The sequence below is a fragment of the Haliotis rufescens genome, unplaced genomic scaffold, assembly GCF_023055435.1.
Source record: "Haliotis rufescens isolate VD_foot unplaced genomic scaffold, xgHalRufe1.0.p SCAF_13, whole genome shotgun sequence".
NCBI lineage: Eukaryota > Metazoa > Mollusca > Gastropoda > Lepetellida > Haliotidae > Haliotis > Haliotis rufescens.
Window position 1 is genome coordinate 8,602,690 of NW_025963813.1, and position 25,556 is coordinate 8,628,245.

Below are 25,556 nucleotides of genomic sequence, written 5' to 3' on the forward strand. Positions count from 1 at the left end.
ACTCACTCACTCACTCACTCACCAGAGTGCGAATGTCAGTGCGAATGTCAAGAATTTGTATCAATTTGCCCTTTTTAGGGGTTTTGCTATATGTAATCATTATAAGGACTAGTGGGCTAAAACTGTTTTTATCGCTGCTACGACCTGACTGACAACTTATCTACAGGTGCTTGCTCAGTGCGAACGGATGCCTACTTGGCACTGTTCCTGGATTCAAGAACGGAGCACGTGCCACACTCAAGACATTCGACTGATACAAATTCTTGACATTCGCACTGACTTAAGTAATAGGGCTAAATATTCATTGCTTCTGGTGGGTGAGTGAGTATGGTTTTACGCCGCTTGTAGCAATGTTCAAGCAATATCACGGCGGGGGACACCAGCAATGGGCTTCAAACAATGTACCCATGTCGGGAATCGAACCCGGGTCTTCGGTGTGACGAGCGAACGCTTTAACCACTGGGCTACCCGACCGCCCCTATTTCTTCTGGCCCGTATTTGAGCCATTGTATTACCCTTTTTATTGTAAACCTCATCCTGCGTGTTTCAATATTATTTGTTAAGCACTCATTTATCTTGTGGTTTTATGCCGATTTCACAATATATTTCTGTACGAAACTTGCTCAAAATGAAATGACATTCGGTACAGGTGTAGTCAGTGGAGGGACACGCTGACTTGGTTGATGCATGTCATCGATCCCATTTGCGTGGATCGATGTTCATGATGTCAATCACTGGATTGTCTGGTCCAGATTCGATTATTTACAGACCGCCGCCATATAGCTGGAATATTGCTGAGTGCGGCGTTAATAAACAAACAAACAAGCATGCATGATGGTATCTTGACTTTTAAAGTCCGTTAACTCTCTTGCCTCTGGAAGATGGTGTTTTCTTAATGACACTGTAACTTATACCTCGTTTACTTGCGCCTCTATACATATGTGTGTATATGTGCATATGTGTGTAAAAAGACATACGTGAGTATACTTGTCATGTAAACGTGTTTACTTATGTGTGTATATTTACACCAGGAGCAAATCTGCATCATGTCTGGAGTAGGTGAAATGTAAATATAAATTTGCACTGTGTGTATATGTTGCAATGTGAACGTTTATGTCAACGTAAGAGGATGATCTAAATAATATCTGTTATTTTGCCAACACCAAACAAATTGTCAACAGTTGCCAACTTTTATGCGTATATACATTGTTGAGCGGACAGTGTTTTCTGTAGGTTTCTTCTCATTCAACTTGGAAAACAGCCTGTTTTGTGTTGAAAGTCGTGAACAGATTGAGAACATGTGTGCCTTACACAATTTACATACTTTATTTACATACTAATGATGCTTTTCATGTGAACGCATAGTAATTTTACATATAAGCACGTATGTATGATTACACATGTGTAAAATTACTTACGTTAGTAAATGTTGTGCATGCATCTTCCGTTTAATAATCACTGACTGACACTGAGTTGCCATTTCAGTGCCGCTTCCAACTTGAAAAAAAATAACACAGGCAAAAGTATAGCTTTCAACGTTGGTAATCTCATCAACAGGGTGTGGGAAGACTTACCAGGTGCAGTTGGTCGACATTATTTTTATTTCTTGACTTTCGGATTTCAAACTCATTTTAAAAGTGGGGGGTAGGGTGGCCCAGTCGTCTAAGGCGCCGCGATTCCCTGTACAGAGTTGCGTCCCTTGGGCACGTCAGAAACCTATGATTGTGGGTTCGAATCGAGGTTCGCCCCGATTATGTTTCTAGGTTTGTCAGCACCATACCCGTGCTCGTGGGTTTCACCGAAATGGTAAACGTCTGAGACTTGCATCACTTTGGGCTTTCCTCCCACGCCGCGATATAACTGGAATACTGTTAAAAGCGGCGTTAAAACTGAGGTAGGGAAATTAAAAAAAAACAACAGAAAAACGCTCTCTCAGAATAGTTTTACTTACTTTTGGTCCTAAAAAGTCAGGGAGGTATTAAATAAAGGGAAGACACTCACTCAATTTTATTTTATCCCTGGCACACAACAACATGACAAGGTTCCTTGAATTGCATTCTTAATTTCGAATACGGGTGTACATGCATTTTGTATTGATACATGGTCTCATGATACAGAGTGTCTCCATCCAGTGAGCGACTCGTGACACTCTTCAAATGACTGTCAAGGAATTGGGAGAATGATTCATAACTGAAAGTCATGTTTTTATTGATGTATCACTGTATGACAAATGGACGTCATGTCCCTGCTCATCTGCTGGTAGTTGTTATAAATTGTCTATAACCCTGTTTTACCAAGAGCAACATTTTCACAAACTTCTACAAAACTCTCACTGATCTGTATCAAAACAATAAATGTTTCATAGGACACACAACAGAACATAACATACTCTATTAGAGGTGAGAAAACAATCAATATCATGACAGGCTCTATTGACTCAGTTCCTATACCATGACAGGCTCTATTGACTCAGTTCCTATACCATGACAAGCTCTATTAACTCAGTACCTATACCAATCTCATTAAAATCAGACCTTAGTTCTCGCTACCGCTAAACAAAGATCTGAAGACATCCCGTTAGGGGTCATAATTTACATACTTTATTTACACACCAAAGATGCTTTTCATGTGAACGCATAGTAATTTTACATATACGCACGTATGTATGGTTACACGTGTAAAATTACTTAAGTAAGTAAATATTGTGCATGTGAACGGGGTATTAGCGTCGATAGCCTAATCAGAACAGTTCACAAACCTGCCACATCTCATCAAGTTGCTGACATAACACGGAGTAGTCCAGACACCCGCCACTATATAATGTTAGATAAACTCATTGTACGTACACCTGTTTTCTAACTGGACACCTTCTTCAACTGAATCTACTGACTGTATGTGAGTGGGTATGGCTTAATGCGGCTTTTAGCAATATTCAAGCAATATCATGGCAGGGAACTTCGCACACTGTACCCACTTGGGGAATCGAACCCGGGTCTTCTGTGTGTTGAGCTTTATGGTGCCTTTACACAGGATGGCGACATTTGTGCCTCCCGTGTACGACTATAACATTTGCCAGGTCATCGTTGGAGGCTCAAAGGAGGCAGAATGGTTGCCTAGGTCGTTCCAATGTGGTACACAGGAGGTTCTGACATCGCCATGGACGCCATGGTCGCCGTGAATGTTTGAACAGGTGGGGGAGGTTGTTTAAAGGAGGCACAAACATTGCGGTTGTTGCAGAATGAAGGCACAGTGGTCGCCCAATGGTCGCCAGGTAATAGATGCGTTCTGCTGAAATACTTTCCCACTAATTTACCTGTAGTGCCTCCCCAGCCTGCCTGTAAATAGAGGTCTTGCACCTGCAGTTTTTCATTGTGATTGCAGGTGCTGATCAACTGGAGCAGGTACATAGAAACATGATTTTATAGCGACCATTGAGCGTCCAGGCAAGTTTTTGATCACTCAAAGGTCACAGCCCAGTGTGAAGGGGCCTTTAATCACTAGGCTTCTCAAACTCCCACAAACAACATGTACTGAACGATGCCAGAGACATTATGAAATGTCCATATTAATATCCCGCTTTCACAGAACATAACACAAGAAACAGTAAGCACTGTGACGTTACACTTTCGATTCCTGCATTTTCTTTGTCAATCAAATCAGGAATGCCTTCTCCGACAGCCCTGTCTAGTTCTACCTAAAATAATGTTGATTTTGACTGGATTTCCGTCATCGTGATATGCATAGAGAGACGCCATTTTGGTAGACTGGGCGACGATTAAGCTTGTCGCCACTGCGCTTTGCGTTAATACGCTTTGATGCCAGAAGACAAGGATCACAGGGAGAAATATCAGAGAGACTTCCGGTTGCTTTACACTCAACGAGAAAACGACATCTTTCCATTCTTATTTTCAAGTCGGTGACAAACGAACTGATACGTTAATTTTTATATTCAAACATAAAAAAAATCCCAAAAAAATCATGGCGCAACACTTTCCATATCCACAGAACCCCGCGTAATTATTCATATTATGCACATGACAATAGGTAAAGGTATTAAAAAGCGCGACATGTTCAACTTCCAGGTGTGTAATTCAGATGCCTCTGGATGAACCATTTTAAACCCACTGGGAATATAAGTTGTCATGTCTTGCACGTTCATGGGCTAAACCGATGGTTGCGTTCAGGTTTGGGTTTAAAGGCTGCTTTTTCCACGGCCTTCAATGAAGCACCTTTCATTGATTATAAAAGTCTTTGTCCATATATTTATGAATATCTTACAAATACTTGCCTACCTGTACACAGCTGAATAGTGGCACAAACTTTTATATACAACGGATGCTACCGACACATTCAGCTAGTCTAACATAATCACCTATTTCACAAACACCTTGTGTCAGTGACAATGCAAGCCCGTAGTTAACTTTTTTTGACAGGGGTGGCAAATGTTTGTACAAGTATCACTTGTCCCCAACTTGATTCAAATAAAACTGTTTTCTATATAAAAAAAAAAGCTTGATTGACCCGTGTGGGTATATATTTATGTGCCTAGTCGCTTCCTTGGTGGATTCAAGTTTGTATTCCCGAACACTCGTATTCCCACACACCCGTCAATAGCGGTGCTGTAACTCACTCTAAGCCTTATAAAAGATAAACGAATCAAGGAAACATTTGATGTAACATGAGTTGTTTTTATTCAGGATAATGAGAAAATGGACAAGGAGTGCTCAGACTTATGGCAAAAGACTTCAAAACATATCCTCTCCACAGTACCTTCACAACAACAAAAACTTTTTACACAGACTGATTAATAGATTTAATGAACATGGTGCAAATATTTATCTGAACCATCCCCATTTAAATTAAGAGTATGTGATTCACATGGAGAAAAGGGACCTTATGGGTGCTTGGATACACATTGTGCTGTGACGTCATGAAGACGTTTGACGTCAACTTATTTCAGTGAAGATCGCCATGGGTGCGGACTTTACAAAAATATCATATCTTTCTCTCGATAGTTAGTAATGTAAAAAAAACCATTATTTCAAAACCTTTCAGCATGCTTTCATTTGATCAGACATTACATATAGAAAACTGCAATTTTTACCTGAAAAGATCTAAGTCGGAAAATGAGCCCAAATATTTGATGTCATGTATCCCTGTAATAAATATTCATGAAGCTTGTGAATTGTATTTTTTGTTCCTGTGATACTGTGTTACGAAAATAATGTGAAGTTAACATATGTTACCTGCCTCTTCCCACATGTTGAATATCTTGAGCCTGAAAACAATCAAACTCCGATTAATTCCCCTTTATACTATAATGCCAAACCTAATAACATTAGTAGCTACGCGATAAATCGCAAAGAACAATGAAGAACGAAGCGGGTTTATTTCACAATACAACATAGTTCTATCGTGACGTCATTTCTTGAGATTCGATTATGCGCTCGCAACTTGATGATGTCATATATTTGACGACGCCATTTTTGAGAGGGAAGTGTCTGGTGAAACGTTCCCCATAGCAAACCAATTCCTCTTCTACATGATCGAATCTCACCACCACCCCTCTATAATAAATTGCCAGACCCTAAAGCCCACTGGAAATTCTGCTACTTTATTCTCACATGTCATAGAGGTGTAGACTTCACCTACTACGCTGAGAAGTGAGATGTAGTTATCTGGGCCCCGTTCCAAAAAGAGATCTTAGGGCTAAGTTGATTGTAACTCACTAAGTATGCGATCTTAAATTTTTGTTACGATCAGCCGCCCGTTCCACAAAGCAATCTTAACTAAGAGAGTTGTAAGTTAAGATCAAAATGCTAAGTTGCTCCGGACCAACTTAGGATTGCTAAAATCGATCTTAAATATTGTACCATAACAACAAAGATGGTGACTTTTATTATGGTGTGCAAGGAAATGCGTCGTCTGCTAAACATGACCAAGAGATGCCACTCTAAGGGAAACTTTCGTATCTTCTTGGCTGAAGATTCCGATCTTTGTTAAGATCGGCTACTTAAGAACTTGTAAAGTTACAATCGCCCTAAGATCGCTTTGTGGAACGGGCGTAAACTTTAGCTAAGACAAAAATAAAATCGACGTAGGTCTCTAAGATTGATTGTAGTTACGATCGCTGTGTTCATCTGTGAAGAGGGATAATAAAAGCTCTTAAATTTCTCAGACTTTTAACATTTCAAATGTAACACTGTTCATACCTTCGGCTTTATAACAAAGATGTCATGATGCTTGTTTGGTTGTTTGCTGTTTAAATCGGTGAGTGAATGATGTTTAACGCAGCAGTCGACAATACATTCGTGACCAACTCGTCCCATTCCGGGACAAGCCGCATTATGTAGGTTACGGAAACATGCGAGTGACGACGAATGACGAGAGAGCCTGACTTCCCTTCTCTTTGTTTGTTTGTTTGTTTGTTGTTTAATGCCGCACTCAATCTCATTAAAATCAGACCTCAGTTCTCGCTACCGTTAAACAAAGATTCCCATTAGGGGTCACGTCAGAACGACCTTTCACCCGAGCAATCAGAGCATCGCTTACCAGATTATGAAAGTGACAGTCGAAATGTGATTTCTAATCATGTAGCCTCGAAAAATTTAACTCCAAACGATAGTTACGGGTTTTACGACTGAATCCATACCATCTCGACCATCTATTAGCCATTCACGAATGTTCTTTTGTTCTGGTTTCAACTATTTAATCGAGAATTTGTCAAAATATGTTTCGAAGCGTCGTCGCCAATTTGAAATTAGTGCCGTAAAGCACGAGAAAGCCTTCTGATTGGTCATTCCATTGGTCGGTCAAAGTTCGCGCAAGGTCGGTCTGACGTGACCTGTAATGGGGTGTCCTCAGATCTTTGTTTAGCGGTAGCGAGAACTAAGATCTGATTTTAATGAGATTGATGCCGCAATATTCCAACAAAATGACGGCGGTCTGTAAATAATCGAGTCTGGACCAGTGGGGCCAGACAAGCCAGTGAATGACATCATGATCATCGATCTACGCATTTGGGATAAATAAATACCACAACATTTACTCACACCCTTATCCAAAGTCGTAATGCTAGTTGTTCGCTGCTCTCCTTTTTGAACGTGGATCCTTTAAGTGGTTGCATTTAAATAATGAAAGTCAACAATTTCATCTGATACCTATGACAACGCAGGTATTGTAACATCACTAAGCCCAGAACCCACAACAAGTTTTCAAGGTGTCAGCCTGCCAGGAAGGCACTATCTTGCAGATTGAAGGACACACTCACCCAAGCCATCATTCAAAATTGCATTTGTTGCTGGTGGCTCCCAGGGAGCAACTGAAATGAAACAATAAAAAAACATTTATTCAGAAAATACATTTTGTAATGTTATTATTAGTGTTGTAGTGTTACTGGGGGTGGTGGTGGGGCACACGCACGCACACTGCCCGGCATAGGCAAGGCAGAAACGGCGGCCAAGGGGTGGGGGTGGTGGTGGTGGTGGGGCACACACACGCACACTGCCCGACATAGGCAAGGCAGAAACGGCGGCCAAGGGGTGGGGGTGGTGGTGGTGGTGGGGCACACACACGCACACTGCCCGGCATAGGCAAGGCAGAAACGGCGGCCAAGGGGTGGGGGTGGTGGTGGTGGTGGAGCACACACACGCACACTGCCCGGCATAGGCAAGGCAGAAACGGCGGCCAAGGGGTGGGGGTGGTGGTGGTGGTGGGGCACACGCACGCACACTGCCCGGCATAGGCAAGGCAGAAACGGCGGCCAAGGGGTGGGGGTGGTGGTGGTGGTGGGGCACACGCACGCACACTGCCCGGCATAGGCAAGGCAGAAACGGCGGCCAAGGGGTGGGGGTGGTGGTGGTGGTGGGGCACACACACGCACACTGCCCGGCATAGGCAAGGCAGAAACGGCGGCCAAGGGGTGGGGGTGGTGGTGGTGGTGGTGGGGCACACGCACGCACACTGCCCGGCATAGGCAAGGCAGAAACGGCGGCCAAGGGGTGGGGGTGGTGGTGGGGGTGGGGCACACACACGCACACTGCCCGGCATAGGCAAGGCAGAAACGGCGGCCAAGGGGTGGGGGTGGTGGTGGTGGTGGTGGGGCACACACACGCACACTGCCCGGCATAGGCAAGGCAGAAACGGCGGCCAAGGGGTGGGGGTGGTGGTGGTGGTGGGGCACACACACGCACACTGCCCGACATAGGCAAGGCAGAAACGGCGGCCAAGGGGTGGGGGTGGTGGTGGTGGTGGTGGGGCACACACACGCACACTGCCCGGCATAGGCAAGGCAGAAACGGCGGCCAAGGGGTGGGGGTGGTGGTGGTGGTGGTGGGGCACACACACGCACACTGCCCGGCATAGGCAAGGCAGAAACGGCGGCCAAGGGGTGGGGGTGGTGGTGGTGGTGGGGCACACACACGCACACTGCCCGGCATAGGCAAGGCAGAAACGGCGGCCAAGGGGTGGGGGTGGTGGTGGTGGTGGGGCACACACACGCACACTGCCCGGCATAGGCAAGGCAGAAACGGCGGCCAAGGGGTGGGGGTGGTGGTGGTGGTGGTGGGGCACACACACGCACACTGCCCGGCATAGGCAAGGCAGAAACGGCGGCCAAGGGGTGGGGGTGGTGGTGGTGGTGGGGCACACACACGCACACTGCCCGGCATAGGCAAGGCAGAAACGGCGGCCAAGCAGGGCAATCACCGTGCACTGTTACCCGTCATGCGTTATCCGGACGAAAACCACAAATTGTCAACTGAAACTTCTTAACAGTTGCAGTGTGATTATTCGTGTTTGTATCAAAGGTTGAACAGATAAATTCAAAGCTGACACACGAACCACAGTCGTCTGGCTGGAATCAGTTAATCCAAGTGTTTCTTCAAAATGAATATAATCTCTGTGATGACCGGATTCGACTTCCAACATGGATAGAAATTCACTTTTATCGCGAAAAATCAGTTTCTGGGATAGCTAATTCGTTTGTTTACCTACCCTTCTCTGGCGTCAATCTTGGTATCAAACACTCTTTTAGAGTGAATCATAAAAAAAAACATGCTTATGACATAGTTGAATCATACAATGGACCGTACGTAGTTTTAGCAGAGAATTAATACAATTGTGACATTGATTTTGTCACTTTTAGTATTGCATTAATACCATAGCAAAAGATTAAAGGCCCCAAACAGCCACCCCTACCGAAGAGCATTTTTCTTTAACAGTGTGTCAACTTACTGTCTCCTCCACCTGAAAACGCCACTGGTATCAGTGTGACTAGCAGGGCTTCAAACAACATGTCCGGCTGCTTATTCCCACACATCTGATTGGAGTTAAACAGAAAACATTTGAATGTCAGTGTGACAAAGCCGAGACTCCCTAAGGGATAATCAGAGTAATTTCTTTTGTTGGACTGACTCTGTGACTCTGCATTGATCTTCATAGCGTTTGAATGCAATATCATGTAAATCAATCTAGCATCTCTTTAACGACGGTGGCTCTGATGCTTTATCTATTCTTGCATGGCAATTTTAAGTGGACACTTTGTACATTTCAAACGCCAAAGCCATTATATATAGATAAGACTATATACATATAGATCTGTCGCATTGTAAAACGGCGCTTTCAATCTTTTCCACTTCAATAATTCACACAAGGACGACGTGACATCTCTCATGTTTCTAGACTACTAACTAACATCTGTTAATATCATATGAAAGTATACACTTGACTAGGATAATTGTATTTATCATATAATGGGTAGGTTTCTCGGCAGGATAAAGCCCACTCTCCTACCCAGAGTTCCATGCGGCCGGCAGCAAGCTAGCATAGTACCTCTGCCACAGGCCAGCGCCATGTGACGATTCGTCACATCTTTCACAGTCCATTCAAGATATTGCATATGCTTTTCATCCGTTTCATGTTTGACAAGTCTACACATTTTCATAAACAAATGTCAAAGAATGGTTAACTTTCATTGAGAAAGTATGCAAATACGTAAAAATTTACTTGATTTTGGGTAGTTATCCTATGTTTACATTGGTTGTACGGCTCCACGTGCTGTCATCGAAGCCCAACGGAGAGCTAGCGACACGGTCACTTTGATGCATAAATATATATTGTCATGCAACTCACTGTCGCAGTTGTAGTAGCATATCTATATAGTTATGCAAAACAATATGTAAAGCGCCCCCAAATACTTGCATTAGTCTGTTCTATACTGATTTCTGAAAAAGCGCGTTTGTTTACAAACAAGAGAAAAGTCCGGTCACGTGATATGCAAATTAGCCAGTGGCAGTGGTGTTATGCTGAGTCACCACTGCGACGGAGTGTGGATAAAGCCAGAGACCATATATCGGTATATGGTCTCTGATAAAGCCAACGGATAAAAACGACATCCGTTGGGGTCATATGCGGATAGAGATGCAAATATCAAAGGTCAAGTAGGGACTACTTTCACTGTTTATAAACAAACATGGCATCGCCCTTGTCATTCGGGGATCGAGTCAGAATTAACCATCGGGAATCTGGATAAACTACAGGGATAATTGCTATCATTATCAAAAGAACAGTCTAATATACTGAAAATATGTGTCTAACTGTGTCGTAGCTAAGGCATTTTATAAATTTCGAAACAATGGGGAGTACCGCCGTACTAATCCGCCAGGGGCGTGCGTGTACTAGTGGTCATACTCTGTGACGGTTCCGCCATTAGAATGCGCTGCGAATCATTTAGCGCGAATTTCAAGTAGAGCCGTAGCCAAGTTTATGTGAACATGGCCAGCCAGTACCTGCTATGGTCCGTGCCAAAACTCAAATGTGCGCTCTTTCAACGAAAAGCTTCGACAGCTGGAAGGAAACTTGAACTGATCGAGAGGTATGTAACCCATTTTTTTAGTTATCAAGTATGCTTACATTCATAATCTGCGATATGCACCGCAATTTCTACTAGGCCCTTTTCTTGCCTGTCAAATAAGTGCCATCTCTGTCACTGTCAGGCCTACTGTGACTGACAAAATCAACTATCAATATATTTCAGTTGTTGCCTTCCATTAAACCATGACCTACTGTATAGTTACCCATAACCAAAGTACTAACTGTGGCTCCCGGTCTCAGATTATATAAATCCTCGATAAAAGGCGCAGTCTCCATTGCGTCGTCTGTTAACATTCACCGCACTCATGAGACGTCACCTGTTTTCGAACACCCGATTGCTTTTGTAGTTTAGCGGGGCTTTTTATGAATATGATCAGCAGTGTTTTGACACGTAGTTCTCAACAAAATTCGGTGCGACTTCCGCCCTTATCCGCCAACATTTTTTTTAAAAATAATTAAAAGTACTGAGCGTCAATGCATTGGACAGACATATTACTTTAGGATGGTGGTTTCGGGCGGAGGATTTTCCCATAATGCTTGTAAGTCGGCAGTAAAACACAGAAGGTTCATACAACTTTGAAACCTGTTGTATTCACAAAATATAGACGTTTTTCAAATTATAGTGTTATATTTTACTCTTCCTTTTCGTCATGATATGGGCACCAAAATTCTGAATGACTTATGATAGGTGTACAGTGCAGTGCTTACTGACATTTCTCTGTCCATGAAATGATTATTGAAACTTGGCGACTCTATGTCACATTAACAATTACCATATATTTATCCAGGTATTTTATAAAACAGGAAATGTGTAATAATTTGTCTTCTGGCTATATAGGCATGAGATTATCAAACACAGTTTAATCATACAGGTTTCATTGCTTATTCATGATGCATGTCATTTATGAGATATATTAGTCATAGTGATAATGATATGAATTATTTTCCTATAATATTATGCAAATCTGAAATAGTAGTTGCACAAGTTAAAATGTATTTAATTTTCATTTCAGACTTGAATCTTATGACAGAAATGATGATTTTGTTGGGCCATCTGTCTCCATCCCACGTCCAGAAGATACATCATGGCCAGTGTCAGGATTTCAACAGCTGATGCCTTCCCATCGTCAACTGCTGCCTCCCATTTCCAAAGAAACCATTGAGGGTTACTTCATCTACCGTATGGCAGGAGACAACCAAGCTGCACATGATATCAAGGCCATAGAGAAAGGTTATCTGATGTTTGAGGGGGACAGGGTGCTGGCATGCAGTGTTCACATACGTGCATCTACTGATGTATACTTAAGTGGCATCGTCAGTGCATCTATGAAAAACAAGGTAAAATATTTACACACCATAAAATCAAAATAAAAAATAAAACCTTTTTAAATTATAATGAAATTTGTACTCAAAGATGAAGCTAATCCGAAATACATTCTTGACATAAAACTGATTGAAAGTGAATTTATTAATGGGAAATTACATTGTACATACATCACATTATATGCATGACTTCTATGCTTGGGTTAATGTGGGTAGCCTAGTGGTCCAAGTGTTTACTCATCTTGCTGAAGGCCAGGTTCAATTCCCTAAAAGGGTTCAATGTGTGAAGCCCATTTCTGGTGTCTCTAGCTGTGAAAGAGCTGGAATATTGCTAAAAGTGGTGCATAACCATACATACTCACTCACTCTATCCTAGGTCACATACAATTACAAGGTGAAGGTAGAGAAGACCGGGGAGCCAGTCAACTCCCACTGCGAGTGTCCTGCAGGGAAAGGACCACATTCAACCTGTAAGCACATCGCTGCGGTGCTGTTGATGTTGGAGCATTTCATCTCAACTGGCAGTGTGCAAGTTGGAAAGAGCTGTACCGAAAACTTGCAGTTGTTCCACAAGCCCAAAAAATCGTACAAAGGTAGGTCATATTACAGCCAAGGAAATATCATACCCAGGCCTCAACTACAATGTTATGATGAGGAAGAGAATGTATGGATGTCAACTTCTATATTATGAGGTTAAGGGTGTTTCCTCATTATATAGAAGTTGACATCCATATATTCTCTTCCTTATGTGCATCACTTCTAAATGCCTTAGACACGTTATGATGGTTTATGATTTTGTATATAAAAGAGAAACTGTATATGACTAAATATTATGTGTTGGATATTGGAGTGGAAAAAGTTATTAAATATTTGTATAAGTGTTGTTTTGAACAGGATTATTATGGCAATGTAGTATCAAAATATTGTATTCAGGATCACCCGTAACAGCTGCAGAACTGCCGTCAAAAAGAAAATGGTCACAGCATATGCTGGACGATCCAAGGCCACAAAAATACAGACACATGAGTGGCTACAATGATCATGTGCGCAACATGATGACAAACTACTGCTCAAAGTCATCTCATGATATCGCCCTTAGATATGTTCACCCAAAAGCTGATGTCCAGACAGCTGCTGAGGACCATCACTACCTTAAACAGCCATTTACAGAGTACATGGTTGACATGGCACTGAAGGTACACAACACTGGAAATTCTGTTGTATAATACATGTAAAAAATCTTTAAAACCTAAAGTCTTTCAGATTTGATCTTTGTAATACACAGTTAAAATCATAGCTTGTGAGGAAACAGCAACATCTGAATGTTTGGGGTTGTGAGTAATTTGTAAAATGCAATTAACTAAGTTTGAAAATGCCTAATCATGATCAAGCAGATTAGTTCCCTTGTAAAAGAAATATAGACTTGTATATTAGGCATTTTTCAGATTACTGTCATGTAAAACAAACTATGTGAAAAAATATTGTTTGGGACATCTCTTTTATGTCTTGACTTTTGTTTTTCTTTACAGGTAACTGAGGAATCTGCGAAAGATATTGAGGCAGCAACGCAAGACCAGTCCCGGAGCCCAGTGTGGCACACAGAAAGAAAGTGGCGCCTCACAGCCTCAAGGTTTGGTGAAGTGACCAAAATGACCAACCGAAGAAATAAGGAGAAGTTATGTAAATCAATTGTGTCCACAAAAAATTTATCATGTAAGCCTGTAATTCATGGAAAGCAGTATGAAAAAAGAGCACTTTCAAAATTTGAATCCATGTACAATATCAAAACAAAAAAGGCAGGTCTATTTGTTTCCTGTTCTGAACCCTATCTGGGTGCTACGCCAGATGCCATTATTGATGCTGATATCTTGGTTGAGGTGAAATGTCCATATGCTGGAAGAAATGATCACATTAAACCTGGTAAACATTTTCCATATCTTCATTACAATGTAAACAATCAGATTTGTTTAAATCCCAGCAGTCACTACTACTGTCAGGTACAGGGACAGATGTACTTAGCAAAGCGTCAATTTTGCTAATTTGTTGTTTACACATTCTGTGACATGTTTGTAGAAAAGGTCAGTGTTGATAAAGATTTCTGTCAGTACTCATTAATTCCCAAACTTGAACTGTTCTATACCAAACATCTAAGACCATACATTGCTTCTACATTGTAAATCATGTTTTTTCCCTTGGATACATCATTAAGGCATTTATGAGTCCAAGCTTGTGTACCGGTATGTACCAATGGTAATAACAGTATGTTTGATTCCCATTGGGAGTTTGTGTTTGTGTATTAAGCACAATCAGGTTGTCTTATTCCTGAAATTAACTCAAAATCTAAAAATGTCATACAGTTATATCCAGATCTAATAGAAATATTCCTTGGACTTTTTGTTGATGATGGTCTTTTCTCTTATTCGGTAATTGGTCTCAAGCGTCAAATCAACATTTTGGAAACTTATTGTGACAAATGGTGACTGTTCGTCAGTCTTTATAACTAAAGTATCATTTTATGCTTGGGTGTAGTAAACTCTGTATCACTTAAGAAAAAAAATATCCAAATAAGTTCACATATTTTCCAAATATCAATTTGTTTCACATGCTCATGTCAACATCAAATGTTATATTAATACAAATTATTATATTGTGCATACATCATGCATATTCTGTGCCTTGATCTATATTTGCAATGAATAAGCAATTTGAATTGTAAATCATACACATGTCCAATATGATTTAGCTACCATTAAGACAGTTTAGTGTGAAGTTGAAGATTCATGAAGATTCCATTTGAAGAATATACACAGTACTCAACTAATGTTTCATATATACACACATGTTTATTCAGACACTCAAGAGAAAGATTTTGGGTTTCCTCTAGATTTCACTGAACAGGTTTACAACCTGTTACCACAAGGTACATACACATTGTAAGAGCATCAGTGGAGCGGTACATTGTGCTCAGGGGTAACTACAGTACACAGAGTTAGAAATAATAAACTGCTGTGGTTTGAGACTATTACAAGTCATTGGCAAAGTTAAAATATTGTGGTTTTGGTTTCCCAATCAATTGTTTGACTAAATATGGTAATACCACCAAACAAAATGACAGCATGTCACCTTTATCTTTCATTTCAAAGCTTACCATATGCATAAATAACTAATGAAAAGAAGCAATTTCTTTGACACATGAGAGATTCACATTTTAATATGACATGCGTGTGTCACAAGTTACACTCCATACACTTTTTGGGTCGTGGGGAGATTTTCACACTCAGTTGAAAGCCAGAAGCCATTACAAATGTAAGGTTAGCCTTGTATGAATGTTTTCAGTGGGATAAGCCTCAAATAACTGAAATATTGTGAGCCCATCGCTGTTAAAAACGGTCTCTTTGACTACAAATGACATATGTTTGATTGAAATGATTCAACCTTTGAAAAATGTTGGTGCAAATAATGAAGTAATTTTCAGACAATGTAGGACTATATATATCACACAAGTGAATGTCAATAGTATTGATTATGTACATCATATTAGGTATTGTTAGACTTTACCTTACAAATTGAATTTTCAACACCACTAGTCACATTTTAAAGCCTTAATGAATTCAGTTCAGCTCCATAAATGTGAAAATGTAGGTAACTTTAATACTTTATATACATATTGTCATTTAGTTGGTTGGTTTGTTTGTTGTTTTACGCCGCAATCAGCAATATTCCAGCTATATGACAGCGGTCTGTAAATCATCGAGTCTGGATCAGACAATCCAGTGATTGACATCATGAGCATCAATCCACGCAATTGGGATAGATGACATGCATCAACCAAGTGAGCGAGCCTGACCACCCGATCCCGTCAGTCGCCTTTTACGGCAGTATGGGTTGCTGAAGACCGATCCTACCCCGGAATCTTCCCGGGTCTACTGTCATTTAGATTTTGTTGAAGATGAGTATCATATTAGGTTCATATGCCCAAGTTACTCTGTGAATAAAATTACCTTTTCATAGCTTTAACAACACTCATTCAATGGTCAATTAGCTAAATACAAGAACTGTACATCTCCTTAAATCTGTTGCTCTGTATATGAAACATGTTTTCAAATTACGAGCTCTCACATGACCACTTATTATTACGAAAAACTGTACTATAGGCCATGTGACCATACCGATTATATTACTACTGTATAAGGCAGTTGGGTGGCCTTATGGCTAAAGTGTTTGCTTGTCACGCCGAAGACCCGGGTTCAATTCCCGACATGGGTAACATTGGTGAAGCTCATTTCTGGGGTCCTCCGCCATGATATTGCTAAAAGAGGTGTAAAACAATTCTCAATCACTCACACTACTGAATAAAATTCTACTACTACTACAAATTTCAGTCACAGATATCACAAAGAAGAGATGCTTCAAGCAAATTCATTTACAATGGAATTTCTGAAATTTGAAATAGCAAAACAAACATAAACAATCCGCGATCCAAGTACTACTTTACTTGGTGGGAGATGTTTTTTCAGAATTTTGAAAGTTTTACTCAGACCAATTATACGTTCAACATGGATTCTTTTAGAAGCAATTCTTCTATCCTTAACAACATCTTCTGGTTCTAACTGTGACTTGCCTTTTAACATAGTTGGGGTGTTTACTTGAACATCTTGGGCTGCAAATAAGTCTTGAACCATAATGCCCCTGTCAGCCATAATGCTATCCTGTTTTTCAAACATACCATGTGATGGGTTAAGTAAAGGAGACTGTTCTATGATCTGTCTGTCACTTGCAGACCCCCCAAAAGATTCACTAATAAATGAGACTGCCCCCCTGGGTGTGCAACCGATCATGGTTTTCAATGTGTTTTGATGTTTATAGCTGGACCATGTCATGCTCTGAGCATCAACATGAGATGGCTTCTTTATTGGTATCTCTGTTGCATCCAAAATGACTCTAGTGTTTTTAAACTTCTTACCGAAATCTGTTGGCATGTGATCATCAACAGTTGCTCTTGATGGCCATATCTGTAGTTCCTTCAGTTGGAAATATAAGAAATTGATCCATGTTATTACAATTTGGGAAACAGTGGATGATGATATGCCAAACAAGAAACTTAATTCAATGTCATCCTTGGCCTGTCTTAATTTCATTAGAGTCAAAAACAGTTGGTCTTTTGGGTGCAAGAGTTCACATTGATAGTTCAGTTCAAAAACTGCTGGACCAAGCGAGTGAAAGAAAAACATGAAATGGTCATAATCTTGGAAACCAGCAAAGTACAAAACAGCTTTGGGATTATTTATGTAGGTTTCTATGGAACAACTTCCTAACAAACTGCACTGAGTAGACTGAGAGTCACTTTGACATGTTTCAAGAGGCTCATTCAAGCTACTTGGGCTTGTGATAGCACAATCCTCTCCAATGCCGATTTCCACCTCCGACGACACATTCAATATAGCTATGTTGGCTTCTTCTTCACGGAGTTGATGTGCCCTCTTTGGTCGAGTTGGTAGTGCTGATGTACTGGTGCATGATGTATGTGGGAAGATGGAGGGAACCGCAGCTGCCCGGAGACGACTTCGTTCACCTTATGTTAAATACACTTAACGTAAGTTACAGAAAAATGAAAGGTTTCAATTTATTGAAATGAAAACAAATGCATATTGAGGTGATTTTCCTCTTAAGAATTAAGAAGATAAGCAAGTAGCTTTTAATTTTTTATAAGTCTTATTAATTATATGAAAATGCAGGTGAAAATATAACAACAATGAAGTAATGTTACATGTCGAACGACCTCAAATTCCTCTAGTGATTTACTTATAGAGTTTACCAATAATAGAAAATTGTACAAAACTGAGTTTCCCAGGCCTCGTTGAGTAATTCTTCTGTCGGAAGCTTCAGGCTTGTCATCGTTTGTATGGCTCCTTAAAAACAGGAATTTAACACAAAGCAACAAGAACAAACATTAACAAGGAATCAACCAAAATAATAATATCTAAATTCACTTGCAAACATGGCATAAATCAACAATACACAAGTTGAAGACACATTCATGGTTGTTTTTTATGATATTCATTATCAAAATGTGTGTGTACGCTATACAGAGCTACAGATTAGCTGCACATTTGTGTAAAATATTAAAAACCCAATTACACACTGATTATCTTGTGTACAAAAACGCATGCATTTAAGGAAAAACTCAAATGTTTGAAAACAGCACGCGTTAATAGCAATCGTAAAACAGGGCTAATTTCCGAAACACAATTATGAGCTAATTTACTATCTGAGTCAAGCCTATATATTAAGTACAGTTATATACATCTAATGATAAATGTTTACTAATTTTGGGAAAATCCGAATAGAGTCATGAATGGATGATTGAAATAATATTGGTTACCCTATGAAAAATGTTATACTTATAACCCATTTAAAATAGAAACCCTAGAGTTAAAACTCATTTACTCAAAAAAAGTTATCTGGACCTCTGATTATAGAAATATCTTTACATTGCTTTATGCAAGCAGAAACTTAATCATATTTACTAAGGTGAATGGGTCTGTGAATGAACAGCTGTTGAACAGTAGCATGAGGATATTGGCTATTCAAAATTAATAAATCACATTTTGACATGTATATTTTTGTCTATGAATAAATTTACTTCGTTGTTATAGTTAATAAAAGAAAGATTGTTTCCATAATAACATACATAAATAAATATACAATCAAATGTTTAGGCCTATTCATTAATGTTTGGGTCTGTGAATGAACAGCTGATAAACAGGGCCCAGTTACCAGTATCATGAGGATATTGGCTATTCGATATTTGTTATAGGCTAATATATTCTGCTTTTGCGCTTTTCTTTGCCAACATACAAAAAAACAGTAAGAAAACCATGCACAAATAATTATTTATCATTCTCAACAGACAAAATAATACTGTTTTTACGAACCTAATAGTGTATCCACGAAATCATCATCAGTGAAGTGAGCCCTACAGACTACGTCGCCTGTCCCTGGCTTCCACAGATTCTTTGTTGGAACATCAACTCTTCTTACCGCCACGCGCCACTTTTGTTGCAGGTCGGGGTCTGAAGGGTATTTATGTCCTCCAATCTTATTTTTACAACCCGGAACAGAGCAGTATCTTGGCATAGCTGATAACGGTCGAGTGAATCTTCGATACGAGCCACTTTGAAAGCTGACTTCCGGTTGTGACTTATAACCACTAGTACATTTGCGCCACCTAGCGAGCAACTTGGGGCGGTGTCTCCCATTTGGCGAGGGCACGAGGCCTAGCCAAGCGGGATCAGTAGCCATATCTGTGCTTGTAGACCTCTGCGGCTTGAAACCTCCTCCACAAATAAAAATAGTTGGATTTGGCGGAAATATGTTTGAATTGTTACCTTGTTTCGTTTTGTCGCTGTGTGTACATCTGACTACACTTCTTATTGTAATGACAGGACAGACCGACTGTCAACAACGTCTGACCGTGGCCGTGACGTCTCATAGACTAGGGTTAGAGTAGCTTCCCTTTGACAAAGGGCAGTTACTCTAGCTCGCTAAATACAATGTTTATTCCTAATGCAGGATATTTACCATCCCCAAACACACTCGCGTGATAACCTCTATATATCATAATCCGTTGATGACATATCCTTCACGGGCGTTTAAAGAAACGTAATCTCATAACACCTTAGCTACGCATTGGCGGTAAATTGTGCTCAAGCATATTGAAACTTAACTTGTTTGATAGGCATTACTTAGAAGTTGGCGGATGACAAGATAGACACAATTTTATGGATAACAACTTCTTTAATACTGTAAAAAGCGACGTTTCGGTATAGATCCTTATACCGTTGTCAAGCAAGACTGAATGAGGGACATAGTGCAGAATATATATAGCAAGTGGAGGATTAACAGTAGAGGATTAACAGTAACAGAAGCAGTCCACATTCGCCGCCACAACCCATCAATCAACAGAGATCAAGGCTATTTCATCCCATCCGCCTACTATGAACTCATCAAACAATAATCACCTGTTTATTGGCTTCATGCCCCATTGGCTTCTAGCTATGTGTTTTCTGTCCATCGTGTTGTGATAGCATCATCCTTGTTGTCACACCTACCTATGTTATCCCACTCATGTATGCCCTTGCTGTAAAGCCAATGCTGTAGTTTTAAGAAAAGGTGGTATTGTTGCAAAACATGAAAATCGGTTTCTTGGTTCGTCTGCCTTGAGTGTAGTCACTTACTATAAATATCTAGGTCTTATGTTCTCCTCTAAACAAAACTGCAAACAATCAAATATCTTCACCCCTAAACTTAAAATACCCAAAATAGACACAACACTAGCTAGCCAAATAAATAAACAAACCGACCCAAACATAGCTAAAACTACCACACTAGCATACATACACGGAAATTGGCCAAATTGGTGCCACATTTACACGGACGGATCCTCAGATCCGACCTCCAAACACACAGGTTTCGGAGTCCATACCACACAACCAACTAAAACCACACAATCCTTTCGACTCCCAAACAACCAATCAATATTCACGGCAGAACTAATGGGCATGGCCTCAGCCCTCCATAATCAAGAATCCAAAAAACACAAAAAAATCCTAATACTTACCGACTCCCTAAGTGAACTGCAAGCCCTCCAAAACAAAAATACCAAAAACCGACCTAAATTAATAAATCAAATACTTAAAAGCTCCAACGACCTAAGGCAGGCAAACAAATAACCTTCTTGTGGATACCCGCCCACGTAGGAATATACGGTAATGAAAACGCCGATAAAGCAGCTAAACTATCCCTCAAAATCCCAGAAATAAGCTTAAACTTACCCATCTCAAAATCAGAAATTAAAAGTGAAAACAAGCAAAAAATCACAAAAAATGGCATAACCTATACCTAAACTCAAATAGCCAAATCAAAAAAGTGCTCAGCAAACCACTAACCAAACCAAAAATTCTCCATCCATCCAAAAAAATCGACAGAGTAATCACTAAACTCCAAACAGGACACACCAACCTAAATAACCACCTAAAATTTAAAAAAACAAACACTACAGGTAACTGCCCACACTGCAAACAACCAGAAACCCCAGAACACGCACTCATCCACTGCACACACTACCTAACACATCGAACCGCATTACAAACCACCCTCAATCTAAACAAGGCTCTAACTCTAGAAGCAATACTAAACCCACAAAATAAACTAGAAAACTTCAAGGCCTTAGGCGTATTCTTAATAAAAACGGAACTAATAAAACGCATCTAAAAACACAATAACCTACCAAATCAAAATCACATAAACAAACAAACATCCACCATACCCAGCTCCCTTAGTTCTCCTCCCCAATCCCATCGGCATCTATTCCAAATCTCAAAATTCCCAATTTCTATATAAGCAACCCCTAAAACCCCCATCTTGGGTTGCACAGACCACCTTCGCCCCTTTCGGAAACACATTAAATGGCCTGACCGGGCCCGTGTGCGAAATACGCATCAGTCGGAAAGCGCACGTTAAATCTCCAAAGTAAGTAAGTAAGTAAGTTCTCCTCTAGATTGTCATGGTCTTTGGCTTGTAAGCAATTAGCTGCTCAGGCGTCGAAAGCCATTATGCCTCTTTATAATTTATTCAGGAAAAATAGTTGTGTGTCTTGTGCCATTGTCCATGACCTTTCGATCTCCGGGCAGATGCACTTGACCACAGAAAATAAGAGACTGATTCCATTGTTAAATTTTCAAAAATACGATTTTATGTCAAAATGTCTTCATGAGTTCTTGTGTAATTGGATTTCTGCTCTCCGGAATTTCGCGTTATGAATAAAGGTAGGTCTGCACAATGGTTGCCTACATTTGGAGGAGTTAGATACAGGCTGTCCATTAAGTCCATGTATGTTTACTATATGCTTAGAAGCCATCAATATAAAATTAAGTGAGTGAGTGAGTATGGTTTTACGCCGCTTTTAGCAATATTCCTTGCACAAATAGGTGTTGTTTATCTGCACAGCAAAGTGCTCCTCCTTAGACGACTGTCACACCTGGTAGACAGATACAACACACCGTCCTAGAAGCCAATCTTTTATCAAACTAGGGTTTGTTTGGTAGTCAAGTGGTTAAAGCGTTGGCTTGTCGCGCCGAAAACCCGGGTTCGATTCCCGCCATGTATGGGTACAATGTGTGAAGCCTATTTCTGGTGTCCCCCGCCATGATATTGCTGGAATTTTGCTAAAAGCGGCGTAAAACCATACTCACTCACACTCACTTTTAACAAACTGCCGGTAAGGAGTGCCTGCTCAAAGGTGTGACCTTGCAATTGTTTACGTCTTGCGATCAGTGGCATGACTGAAGTTGGAGACAACAAACTAATGGCTTAAGAAAACATAGCGAAATTGTTGTAATCGATCATGTCGAACAAGCTGAAGGAACGTTGTCAAATATTGATCCAATTCTTTGTTCTTTTCACAGTGTTTGAACAGATATCTTGATGAAACAAAATTTCAAAACGAAGTTTGAAAGAAACCTGTGACGCTCGGCAAATCATAGGGATTAAAGATATAAACTTCAAATTGAACTCTCCTCAAAAAGAAGTTTCTTTCTGTATGCACCGGGACAAGTACAGTCAAGTCTCGTTAATCCGACACTCGGCTTTATCCGACACAAATGATGGGAACCGATTGATTCAGTGCTATTTAGTCCCGTTAATCCGACATTCTCGCACTCCGACTCCGACACACCTAATTTGCAACGAATTGCCGAAATCACTCATTAATCAGTCTCGTTAATCCGACACAGTGATAAGCGTACCCCGTGGTCATCTGACACGCACTGGCTGCAGAGATTAACTTAACAATTAACAGGAAAAGCTATTCAAACCTGTATGTACAAAGCTATACAAATGTTGTTTACAAATTGAAGCCAGATAAATGTGCATGAAGCCAGTTTAAAATACGAACAGGTATATAAAACATGGTCGACTCACCATCCTCAGATCCGACCTCCAAACACACAGGTTTCGGAGTCCATACCACACAACCAACTAAAACCACACAATCCTTTCGACTCCCAAACAACCAATCAATATTCACGGCAGAACTAATGGGCATGGCCTCAGCCCTCCATAATCAAGAATCCAAAAAACACAAAAACATCCTAATACTTACCGACTCCCTAAGTGGACTGCAAGCCCTCCAAAACAAAAATACCAAAAACCGACCTAAATTAATAAATCAAATACTTAAAAGCTCCAACGACCTAACTAAGGCAGGCAAACAAATAACCTTCTTGTGGATACCCGCCCACGTAGGAATATACGGTAATGAAAACGCCGATAAAGCAGCTAACTATCCCTCAAAATCCCAGAAATAAGCTTAAACTTACCCATCTCAAAATCAGAAATTAAAAGTGAAAACAAGCAAAAAATCACAAAAAATGGCATAACCTATATCTAAACTCAAATAGCCAAATCAAAAAAGTGCTCAGCAAACCACTAACCAAACCAAAAATTCTCCATCCATCCAAAAAATCGACAGAGTAATCACTAAACTCCAAACAGGACACGCCAACCTAAATAACCACCTAAATTTTATTTAAAAACACACTACAGGTAACTGCCCACACTGCAAACAACCAGAAACCCCAGAACACGCACTCATCCACTGCACACACTACCTAACACATCGACCCGCATTACAAACCACCCTCAATGTGAACAAGGCTCTAACTCTAGAAGCAATACTAAACCCACAAAATAAACTAGAAAACTTCAAGGCCTTAGGCGTATTCTTAATAAAAACGGAACTAATAAAACGCATCTAAAAACACAATAACCTACCAAATCAAAATCACATAAACAAACAAATTTAAACATCCACCATACCCAGCTCCCTTAGTTCTCCTCCCCAATCCCATCGGCATCTATTCCAAATCTCAAAATTCCCAAATTCTATATAAGCAACCCCTAAAACCCCCCTCTTGGGTTGCACAGACCACTTTCGCCCCTTTCGGAAACACATTAAATGGCCTGGCCGGGCCCGTGTGCGAAATACGCATCAGTCGGAAAGCGCACGTTAAATCTCCAAAGTAAGTAAGTAAGTAAACCATCGGTGTTTTTCAAATTGAGAAAAAGGACTTTGTTGTTGAAATGGGACACATGGGTCACGGGATGCTTTTGTGCTAAGACTCTACAACGCATTTAATATCTACAGTAAACTACGGTTATAACGAACTCATAGGGACCACTAATTTTAGTTCGTTATATCCGTCAGTTCGTTATAAGCGTGTTCGTTATAACCGTAGTTTACTGTATACTGAAATGTGGACCGCTTCCACACAGGTTCACGCACGTCGCTATATGAGTGCAATAATCTTGGACGCAACGTTAAACCCCATTTCACCTCACCTCACCGAACATAATCGGGAAGAATGTATGTTTCTAAACTCTGGTGAACATTGTCCCCGATCAACAGCCGTCATCGCCACTGAAAGGGTTGCATGGACATACTGCAACGGGGATGGCAATGGAGAGTGAAAGGTTATCAGTTCACAGACGAGACATGTTAAGAAGCTTTGGCGTCAGAAGGGTGGTTTGGGGTGTTGGCGTCAGAAGGGTGGGTGGGGGCGTCATAAGGGTTTTTTGGGGTGTTGGTGACAGAAGGGTGGTTTGGGGTGTTGGTGACAAAAGGGTTGGTGTTGGTCTCAGATGGATGGTTGTTGGTGACAGAAGGGTGGTTTGGGGTGTTGGTGTCAGAAGGGTGGGTGTTGGTGTCAGAAGGGTGGGTGTTGGTATCAGAAGGATGGTTTTGGGTGTTGGTGTCAGAAGGGTGGGTGTTGGTGTCAGAAGGGTGGTTTGGGGTGTTGGTGTCAGAAGGGTGGGTGTTGGTATCAGAAGGGTGGTTTTGGGTGTTGGTGTCAGAAGGGTGGGTGTTGGTGACAGAAGGGTGGGTGTTGGTGTCAGAAGGGTGGTTTGGGGTGTTGGTGACAGAAGGGTGGGTGTTGGTGTCAGAAGGGTGGGTGTTGGTGACAGAAGGGTGGTTGTTGGTGTCAGAAGGGTGGGTGTTGGTGTCAGAAGGGAGGGTGTTGGTGTCAGAAGGGTGGTTTGGGGTGTTGGTGTCAGAAGGGTGGGTGTTGGTGTCAGAAAGGTGGGTGTTGGTATCAGAAGGATGGTTTTGGGTGTTGGTGTCAGAAGGGTGGGTGTTGGTGTCAGAAGGGTGGTTTGGGGTGTTGGTGTCAGAAGGGTGGGTGTTTTTTATCAGAAGGGCGGGTGTTGGTGACAGAAGGGTGGGTGTTGGTGTCAGAAGGGTGGTTTGGGGTGTTGGTGTCAGAAGGGTGGGTGTTGGTATCAGAAGGGTGGTTTTGGGTGTT

General features: G+C 40.9%; 2 protein-coding genes and 1 long non-coding RNA gene across 5 annotated transcripts; 1 reads left to right on the plus strand and 2 right to left on the minus strand.

The window, feature by feature from the left end:
- Nucleotides 1–5,235: 5,235 nt before the first annotated feature.
- On the minus strand, nucleotides 5,236–9,315 carry LOC124149265. Its single transcript, XR_007220498.1, has 3 exons — nucleotides 9,235–9,315; nucleotides 7,271–7,321; nucleotides 5,236–5,278 (listed from the first exon to the last, which is right to left on the minus strand). It is a non-coding gene; the product is annotated as an uncharacterized LOC124149265 (long non-coding RNA).
- A 1,322-nt stretch (nucleotides 9,316–10,637) lies between these two features.
- LOC124133729 lies at nucleotides 10,638–17,030 on the plus strand. Its single transcript, XM_046498231.2, has 5 exons — nucleotides 10,638–10,873; nucleotides 11,886–12,210; nucleotides 12,572–12,788; nucleotides 13,129–13,391; nucleotides 13,725–17,030. Exons 1-5 carry the CDS (start codon nucleotides 10,773–10,775, stop codon nucleotides 14,232–14,234), a joined length of 1,416 nt encoding a protein of 471 aa, XP_046354187.2. The 5' UTR covers nucleotides 10,638–10,772; the 3' UTR covers nucleotides 14,235–17,030.
- Nucleotides 15,019–19,426, minus strand: LOC124133758. Of its 3 annotated transcripts, none has more exons than XR_007220329.1 (2): nucleotides 18,035–19,426; nucleotides 15,019–17,767 (listed from the first exon to the last, which is right to left on the minus strand). XR_007220329.1 is itself a non-coding variant. In XM_048394144.1 (2 exons), the coding sequence occupies exons 1-2, from the start codon at nucleotides 19,330–19,332 to the stop codon at nucleotides 16,605–16,607; spliced, it is 1,365 nt and encodes a 454-aa protein (XP_048250101.1). In that variant the 5' UTR covers nucleotides 19,333–19,426; the 3' UTR covers nucleotides 15,019–16,604. The 3 variants fall into 3 exon arrangements, 1 of the variants encoding a protein (XP_048250101.1); XR_007220330.1 differs by having other exon boundaries at nucleotides 18,011–19,426; XM_048394144.1 differs by having other exon boundaries at nucleotides 19,131–19,426.
- Between the last annotated feature and the right edge of the window lie 6,130 nt (nucleotides 19,427–25,556).